Source organism: Fukomys damarensis, unplaced genomic scaffold, assembly GCF_012274545.1.
Source record: "Fukomys damarensis isolate Sample0158 unplaced genomic scaffold, DMR_v1.0_HiC HiC_scaffold_36, whole genome shotgun sequence".
Classification (NCBI taxonomy): domain Eukaryota; kingdom Metazoa; phylum Chordata; class Mammalia; order Rodentia; family Bathyergidae; genus Fukomys; species Fukomys damarensis.
Window position 1 is genome coordinate 48,257,400 of NW_022900948.1, and position 9,218 is coordinate 48,266,617.

General features: G+C 62.9%; 1 protein-coding gene across 1 annotated transcript in view; it reads left to right on the forward strand.

Moving 5' to 3' along the window:
- The window catches only part of Kcnt1 (potassium sodium-activated channel subfamily T member 1), a 50,586-nt gene extending 46,948 nt beyond the window's left edge, over positions 1-3,638 (forward strand). The window contains 3 exon segments of the mRNA XM_033759003.1: positions 3-88; positions 3,154-3,238; positions 3,348-3,638. Coding sequence (XP_033614894.1) covers positions 3-88; positions 3,154-3,238; positions 3,348-3,468 — 292 coding nt within the window. The 3' untranslated portion in view covers positions 3,469-3,638.
- The last annotated feature ends 5,580 nt before the right edge of the window (positions 3,639-9,218 follow it).

Sequence of the window (9,218 nt, forward strand, 5' to 3'; positions counted from 1 at the left end):
AGCCTGTGCCGGCGCTCCGAGCGCCAGGAGCTCTCCGAGCTGGTCAAGAACCGCATGAAGCACCTGGGGCTGCCCACCACCGGCTACGGTGAGCGCCGCTGCCCCCAGCCACACGCTGGCGCCTTCCTGTGGCCACTCTGCCTGTCCCTCTCTACTGCTCTGGGCCTGCCTCCGTGTCCCCATCCGTCAAGGGAAGGGGCTGTAGAGCCCGTGGCCTGGGGAGGCCGGGCACAGACCCCGCCTCCTGTGGGGACTGCAGCGTGGGGTCTCCATCATGGGAACAGACACGGCCATAGCAGGCCCCGTTTGCTACGTGGGCTCCCAGTGGAAGGAGTTCCAGGACCCCAAGGCCTGGTGTGCTGGGTGCCAGGGTGGAGCGGCTCCTCTAAGGGGACCCGCAGAGGCCTCTCCCAGCCAGGTGTCCCTCAGCATCCCTGCCCTCTTCCGGAGAGCGGGCCCTGTACTCGCCCACAGTAGGCATGGGCAAATGGAGTCCAGCTGGCCCGGCCACCCTGGCACCAGTGCCTGCCCTGCGCCCCTGCGGTCCTGCCCAACCAAGGAGCTCGCAGAGCAGCCCGCTTCCTTCTGGCAGCTGAGTGGCTTTCCGAGGCGGCTGTTGCTAGCCACTGTGCCCCACCCAAGGCTTGCTGACCTCTCTCTCTCTGTTTCTGTCTGTGCCTCTCCTGTGTGTTCTTAGAGGACGTAGCAAATTTAACAGCCAGTGATGTCATGAATCGGGTAAACCTGGGATATTTGCAAGGTAATTCTGCCCCGGAGAACAGACTGCTGTGCAGGGGATGTGCCAGCTGTTGCCGCCCCGGCGGCCAGGCAGTGGCAGGAGAGATGAGAGGGTCGGGCCTCTCCCTGTCAGCCAGGGTCTGGGCTTGGCTGCCCCCACTGGACCTCGTTACCTCCTCGGTGTTTCTGTGCTTGTGCCGGTCTGGGGAGCTCTGGTGCGTGGCGTGTGCCCATCAGCCCAAGCCCTTCCGCCCACCAGGCCGCTGCAGGCTCTGAGGCCAGTGGTCCCCAACCCCATGGTGTAGCTGGCGACGCCCAGGACTGAACGGCCGGGGCTTGAGTGCAGGACCTGTGGGCTGCCGGAGCTAGGCGATGTGGCAGTCACCCCCATGGCGCTTTGAGAGCAGGGTTTTTTGTGTGTGGCTGAGATGAAGCTAGGCCCTGCATCACTCTTCCGGGGTGCACCATGCACCCTACCCTGGGAGATGCTGCGACCCCTGCCCACTGCACGGCCGCAGAGCTCAGGTCAGTCTGGCCTGTGGCCTGGCAGCCCAAGGGCTCTGGGGCCTTCCGGGGTGAGCAGGCAGGGTCAGCTCAGGCAGTACCCTCTGCCAGGGGGGCTGTGGGTGGCCGCAGGGTGAAGCTCAGCAGCTGCCCCTGCTCTTGCCCCTGGCTCACCCCACAGCTTGGCTCCCAGAAGAGTGCTCTCTTCTGGGCATTGGGGCTCAGCCCAGCGTGGGCAGCTTCCATGGCTGGTGCTGCCTTGTGCCTGGCTGTCCCATGTCCTCACAGCTCCTGGGCAGGGTGGGCAGCTGCAGGCCTTGAGGGCACCAGGCTCACGTGCCCATGCACACAGTCTCCTGAGCACTGCCTGTGTGCTTGCTGGGGTCCAGGATGTGGGGGGTGCTGTGGCAGCACCCCACGAGTAGATGGCTGCCCACACCTGAGCTGGGACAGAAGGGCCGGCAGGGTGTGCCTCACTGCCAGGCCTCGCTCAGGTGCAGATGAGGCAGAGGTGGAGCAAAGCCTCCATCACAGGACATCCGAGTCCCAGCCCAGGGAGGCAGGAGCTGGAAAAGGCAGGAGGAGCCTGCTGGGCTGGGTCAGGATGCGGTGCAGAGGTCCCACGGGTGCACCTGCCGCTGTTCCTCAGCAGCAGGCCAGCCCCGCCCCCTGCCTGCCCCGAGCGTGGACAGGGCCAGTTCTCAGGAATGGCACAGCTCTCTGGCTCTCCTGGCAGTCAGCACATGTACCAAGCACACCCAGCCCCCATCCGGTCCTGGAAATGCTGGCTGGTGGGCACACAGTGGGGCTGGATGCACTTGTGGGCCTCATTTCTATGGCCCCAGCTGTGTGCCCTGCCGGTGGCTGAGGTCTGGGTGTAGGGCTGCATGGGGGCACGCGATCCTGGGGCCCACGCCTGCCACTTGGGGCCAGCAAAAAAAGAGGGAACACAGCTGTGGCCAGAATCACAGTGCATGGTGGACAGGACGAGCCCCATGTGGAGAGGGGCAGGGTGGTCAGGCTAGTCGTCCCAGTCAAGGATGCAGATGCTGGCACCAGCTGACCCACTGAGGGTCCCCGAGGCCCACCCTCACACCCTCTGCAGAAATTCTGACCCCAGCATCTGAAGCCACAGCCCCGATAGACACGAGGCAGGGCCCACACCCCACCTGTGTGGCAGGCATGGCTTCCCTGGCCTTGCAGAGATTCTGGGCCTCTTGGGCGGCACTGCCAGCATGGTCCCTGGGGCAAGGACATGCAGGGAACCAAGCTGGAGAGGTCCAGAGGAGAGGATGTCCTGTCTCGGGTCACTGATTTGTCTGTCTTTGAGTCTGGGGGTACTTAGATACCATCCAGGTAAACTGAGGCCCATGGGCTCAAGATTAGGCCTCTGTCCCTGGGTCACCTGGGTCCCTGCTAGCCAAGTGCAGCTGTGTGGGAGGTGCCCTCGGCCTGTGCGGCACTGGCCCAGCAGGAGAGTCTTGTCCTCGGAGCCACAAGTTCAATGGGCACCCTGGGCTGAGTGCTGCTTGGGACTGGGGTCCTCAACAAAAGCCTGAGCCCGGGAGGAGGGTGGGCTGCCCAGGGGGCTATGGGACGGTGGCAAGGCAGGGCATCTGGGAAGGGTGAAGAACCGGCTGAGCTGGGTCGTGCAGGCACTGGGCTGGGCGTGTGCAGCGTGAGGCCACAGGTATGCGCAGGGCAGTTGTATCTGCAGGCAGGTGTGTCTCGCACGTGCAGGGTGTGTGCAGGCGTGCACACTGTCTCTGGTCGGGCCCACCCTGAGGCAGTGCCCCTTTCAGCTGCCTGGGCTGGGTGAGCTGCGGGGTGTCGGTTGCATCCTGGCAGGAAGGGCCGGTCCAGGTGTGGCGGGCAGGGCAGGCGGTGACGCTGGCCGCCACTCCTTTGCAGACGAGATGAACGATCAGCAGAACACCCTCTCCTACGTCCTCATCAACCCCCCGCCCGACACACGGCTGGAGCCCAACGACATTGTGTAAGTGTGCGCGTGTGAGTGTGTGCGTGTGAGTGTGTGCTGGCTCCTCAGGCCCCAGGGTGGCAGGGGCAGAGGTGCCGCTGCCCCAAGGCCCTGCTGTCCTCCACAGGTACCTCATCCGCTCTGACCCCCTGGCCCACATGGCCAGCAGCTCCCCGAGCCACCAGAGCAGCTGTAGCAACAAACTGTCCTCCTGTAACCCCGGGACCCGTGACGAGACCCAGCTCTGAGGCCGGACCTGGGCCCCAAGGGGCCACAGCAAGGACGCAGGAGGGAGCAGCCACACACTGCTCTGGCCGCCGCTGCTCACAGTGGCTCCTGGGATGTGGCCAGAGCGGAGGAGGGCCTTCGCACCCTCTGGGAGCTGGTGGGAAGTGTTTTTTAAAACTATTTTTACAAATCTGTGACCTATGTCCACAGCTATACCGCAACTCGTGACTAGGATCCAGCCAGGGTGAAGGGTGGGCAGGTGGGGACTAGACACCACCAGAGTCCTCTTCCCTGCAAGGCCACATCTAGGCACTGCCAGAGGACAGAGTCTGGGAGGGGAAGAGCGCCCCTGGGACTCAGTGCAGGAAACCCCATTGCCCACACAAGGGCTGCCCAGCATGCTCAAGGCCAACTGGGCTCCTGCAGGGCAGGGCGTATAGTTGCCCTCTGCTGTGGTGTGGCTGGATGCACGACTCCGCGGGAGTCAGAAGAATTTCCTAGTTTTACACCTGGCTCTTAGGGACATGGGGCAGACAGACCGGCATCTCCATAGCCAGCCCACTCTTGTAAAGCAAAGCCTTGTTTAAACGCCAACACAAGAAGCACAATTAGCCCTGGGAGCTGCCTGCTGTCCCTGGCCTCCAGAGTCCCCTCCAGGGAAGAGGCTCGGGACTGTGGTCACTGCCACTGTCCCTGGAATACCCCTCGGCCGGTGCCTGGTGATCCCTGCACCCTGTAGGCTGCATGTTAGAAGGTAGCTGCCCAGAGATGCAGGGCTCTAGGCCGGGCCTGGAGGACACCGGGGCTCACTTATTTCAATTAAAAATGCCCATTGTGGTCCCTGCCCGACCTAGGCCGGGCCAGCACAGTTTTCCTGGTGTGAGAATCAAACCCTGTGCAGTGCATTGGATCGGCAGCTTGGCTGAGGTGGGGTGGGGTGGGGCACCCAGTGTCTGGAGCGTCCCTGGGGCAGAAGACCCAGGTTTGAGGGTGGGCACAGCTCCTGTGAGACCAACAACTGTTGGTGACCCATCCATTGGGAGGTAGGGCTGTGTACCTTACCTGTGTCCATTTCAGGTACCCCAAGAGGCTAGGGTGAAAGGGGAGGGCTCCTGACATCAGGGCAAGCAGCTCAGGGATAACAGGGAAGTGCTGGGGGGAAACTGCCGAGCAGGCGGGACTGCCCAGGGCCAGGCTGCCCTCTGCATGATACACACAGCACATGCTCCCACCCTGGCCTGTCTGGTGCCCTCTCAGTGCCTAGAAGTCCCAAGTGCAGCGTTCTTGAGGACAGAGGACACAGGCACAGAAGGGTCCTGTAGCCTCAGGGCAGGGAAGCCCTGGGCCTCCAAGTGGCAAGCACCGACCCTGGGCCGGGGTGGCCAGGCTGTCCCCGCTGGGCACCAGCCTCCTGCACTAGATAGGCCGAGCTTTCTTGCCCAGGTGGGCTCAGTGCCCTCGGCTGCATCTCCTGCACCCAGGCTCCAGCTCCCTGTTCAGCCAGTCAGGTGCGGCCCTGGGCAGCACCTGGGAGAACATCCCCCACCTTGGGCTTGGGTGCAGCATCCTCCCATCCCTGGTGGGGGCAGGTGTGCCTGCCACAGGATCGCAGCTGCTAAGGATGTCAGGCCCTGGACAGGGTTCCTTGCTCCGCCAGAACACACGGGCTGCTGGGGGTGCCCTGCCGCCATCCTGAGACCTCAGTCACCAGCCCAATAAAGCCGCCTGTGCACCCAGCCTCCACCTCCTCCATCTGGTGGCTCTCTGGGTGACTGTCCTGGGTCCCTTCACTGACAGCCCTGGCAGCAGGAGGAAGTCCCAGGCCTGCTGTCCCCGCCCACCACAGTCCCCACAGCCCCATGCCCTGCCAACCCTGAAGCACTCATGAGACACCGGCTCAACACCGAGAAGGCCAGGACCTGAGCTGGCGGCCAGGCTGTTGCTGCCCGGGGGCTATCCCAACACGGGGCAGGACTTTTGAAACGTACTGTATTAGCAAGAAACGTTTTATTCTGGTCTTCCACCCCCAACTGCAGGCTCAGAAGCATGAGCGCCTTGGGCACTGCTGCTGTGGTGGTGAGGGGACTGCGCGTGGGTGTGGCTGCCTGGTCTTGGCCACCTCCCGGAAGCCACAGAAAGACGCTTATAGCAGCTGGCCTGAGAGGGGTGGGGCCGCGGGAGATGCCTGGCAGAGCCCAGGGTGGGCAGACAAGAAGCTGGGTCTTGCGATCACCTTCCTGCCCGCTCCCCACACTGGGAGCCTGGCTGGAGGCATCCAGCAGGCCTGAGCAGGCGTGCCACACCCAGGCCCGGGCCCCAGCCAACCTCCTTACCCACCTCGGGATGCACAGGCACAGTTGTGCTGACCACAGCTTCCTGTGGCCTCCTTCCTCACAGCCCACCCACCGTGCCACAGGGGCCGGTCACCTGCTTAACCCCCAGACCCTGGGCTCAGGGCACTGGCACAACTCCAACAGGGCTGGAGTATCCCCGGCCACAGTTCCACTGCCCACTGGTCCCTGTACCATGGTGCCCGCCGCGGGAGCGGCTTTCAAGCTTCCTGGAAGCAGTAGACCCACCCCTCTCCAGAGGGGGCACAGCCACTCGCCACCAGGGACAGCACAGGAACGGGCTCAGACTGCAGTCAGGCGGCACGGCCACGGCCGAGGCGCAGTGTTCCGAGGAACCCGAGTCTGGGCAGGGCTCCCTTGGCAGTGCTGCACCCCACACCTTGCTCGTGGGCACAGAGGAAGCCGGGAAACAGACACGGCCTGCTGGCTCCGGGCTGAGTGTGGGGCTGCAGCAGGCACTGTGGGTGTGCACTCAGCCATCCTGCTCGCCCGGGGCCCCACTCCGACTTGCCCTGTGCACTGCAGCTGGGCGTCGGGCAGCCACGCCAGGTCCTGACCCTGGTGACCACGCAGGGGCCATGTGGCAGCCACGGCCGCCCCACCCCAGGTCCCCATGCTCACTTGCCCCAGGCCACGCCGCACACCCTCAGCAGAGCTGTCACAGCACAATGCCCCTCCTTCCCTGGTGCTCAGGGCGCAGCCTCCTCACAGGCAGGCCAGGCCAGTGCCTCGATCGCACTGTCCAATGGGGCACCAGGGGACAAGGCTGCCCGCAGATGAGGTGACACACGGTTTCTGTCCTCCATGGCAGTTGGGATGGAGCCAGGTCTGCCACCCCCACCGTCCACCTTTTGTGACTGCAGGGTCTGGGCATCTCGGCTCAGCAGACAGGATGGCCAGGCACAGACAGACCCACCTGTCACTGAAGCCAAGGCCAATCCCTCCATCCTGCCGTGGCCTGGCCGCCCCCACTGCTGACGCCTCTTGAGCGCCCAACCTGGTCCTCTGCCACTCAGAGGCGCCAGCTCCCAGGGACGCTCAGGGCTCCCTGTCAAGGCAGCGGATCCTTCTGCTGGGCTGGAGAGGCCCCGCCACACCTGCCTGCTGCATCTTCCCACCCGGGGCAGTAGACCACCAACCCCCAAGGGGCAGGCTGGGTGTGCGTCACCGTGCAAACCCCAGAACCCATGTGCTTCCCGGGACCCTTGCGCACAGCACACAAGAGGTGCTGGGTGGGCACGCCGCGTGGGGGACAGGCCGGCCCAGGTCCTCAGAAGTGGGGTGGCCTGGTCTCTGCAGCTCCTGCGTCCCTAGGAGTCTCGTTACAAAGTTGCTTCCCGAGCAGAAGACTTGTGGGAGCCCATGTCATCTGCCCATGTCACACGTACAGCTGTCCCCGTGCCTTCAGGTGCAAGGTCTTCAGAGGAAGACGGTGAGACGCAGGCCCCGGCGAGGTCTGTGGGGTCAGCCCCGAGATGTGTGACCTCGGCCAGTGTGCAGGACCGCGAGTCGAGTCTGAGGGACACTGCAGCTGCCGGGAGCCCACCGGGCCTGAAGGCGAGCAACTCCATGCGGGCACACATCCCAGATTCTTATTCTGTTGCCACTGTAACTTTGACAACAAACCTGCAGAGATGCACGGCCTACAGGTCAGCAAAATGTCAGCAAGCCGAGTCCAACAACATGCAGAAAGGATCACGCAAGGCACAGGTCAGCTGAAACCCGGAAGCTCAGTCAACAAACCCACCGCCCTGACGGAGGGAAGGGAGGAGCCACACGAGAACGTGGGAAGAGGTGTGCAGTCCAGTGCACCTTCAGCACACGGAGCAGGGAGGGGCTGTCCCCAGGCGGCCCGAGAAACCCGCGGCTTTGGCACGGGCAGGGGAAGTGGGACCCGGGACGGACAAGAGGGGCACCCAGGGCACCGGTCCTGCTCAGCGGCCTTGGCAGGATGAGACCAGAAAGGCGCCGAAGGCAAAGAAGAAAATCAGAGGTTCAGTTACTATGTGGGGGGTGACGGACAGAGTTGTCTCTGTTTGGAGTCTGGTGAATCCACACGTTAGAATTAACAAGAGTTCAGTAAGAGTGCTGGGCGTGAGCCTGACAAAGTCACCTGTACTTTTCCATACACCAACTGCAAACAATTGGAATAGTCAAGGAAAGAAGTAACAGAAAAAGCACAAAGCACCTCGTAGCAGCTCGTCCCTGCACACGGCTCCCTCTGGGGTCACCTGACTGCACCACAGCTCCCACTGCAGTTGCCTGGACTCAGCACCCACAGACGAGGCCCTGCCCTGCCCAACAGCGGGGAGCAGGGCAACTGGGAACAGGCTCGAGGCCACTGCACGTCTGCCCCGGAGAGGCGAATCCCCGACTCACACGAGGAAGGGCCAGTCAGGTGCACAACAGGACAGACACGGCACAGTGAGAGGTCGGTCTCCAAGGGGCTTCCTAAGCTCGCGACAGGGACGGAGCTCTTAAATGTTAGTAACACAAACACAGGTAGGGCGGTCCTATAAATCTCAAGACCCTCTGATGACCACAGACAACCAAGTGAAGGAAAAAAGAGTAGAATAGGCAAAACCACATGCAGACATGGCACAGAACAAGAAAATCTGACCGGCAGGGCAGCTTTGCCTGTTATCAAAGACGCCAGTTAAAAGCGCAGAGGGGAGGACCGGCTCGGAGTGCAGTGAGGAACAGCATGGCCGGCTCCAGCCCTCCCACTGCGGCGGTAGGTGACCCGGGGGCCGAGGACAGGCCGTACCTTCACCCTGTAGGCTCTTGGCTGCCACGCTGGCACTGCCCACTGGCTGGGCCCAGGCCTTGAAGCACAGGCGAGCTGCTCCCCGCCACCTTGAAGGCCGCAGGGTCTCCCAGCTCAAACCTGCCAGCGCCCAGGGCATGGTGCCTTGCAGCAGTTGCAGCGTGGCACAGGAAGAAGGAGGCATTGACCACACAGAGGGCCGGTGCCTCAAGGGCCGAGGCAGGTCTGAAAGCTTGGCCACTTCGGGCCATAGAACTGTGCAGATTGGGTCCTGGGGTGACTGCTGTGTCCCCGCTGGAGGCCTCGCCACCCTGGAAGGTGAGGGTGCCCAGGCCACAGGCAGCTGCCATTCCCCACATGGCACTTGGAGATGCCCCCACCTTAGCCGCTCTTACACGGCCTGTGTGTACAGCACGAAAAGGCTGCTCTCGGCACCCCCAGTCTTTGCTTGTGGACAACACAGATGTAAAGAGATTCTGACAGTCGATGAAGTAGTTAGAAATACCACGCGTCTTGGAAACACCCATTTGTTTTAAAAATTGACAGAAAAGGGGCTGCAGATTTAGTCCAGTGGTGACACGCCTGCCTCGCAAGCGGAAGGTTGTCAGTTGATCCCCGGGACCAAAAGATTAAAAAAAAAAAAAAAAAAAAA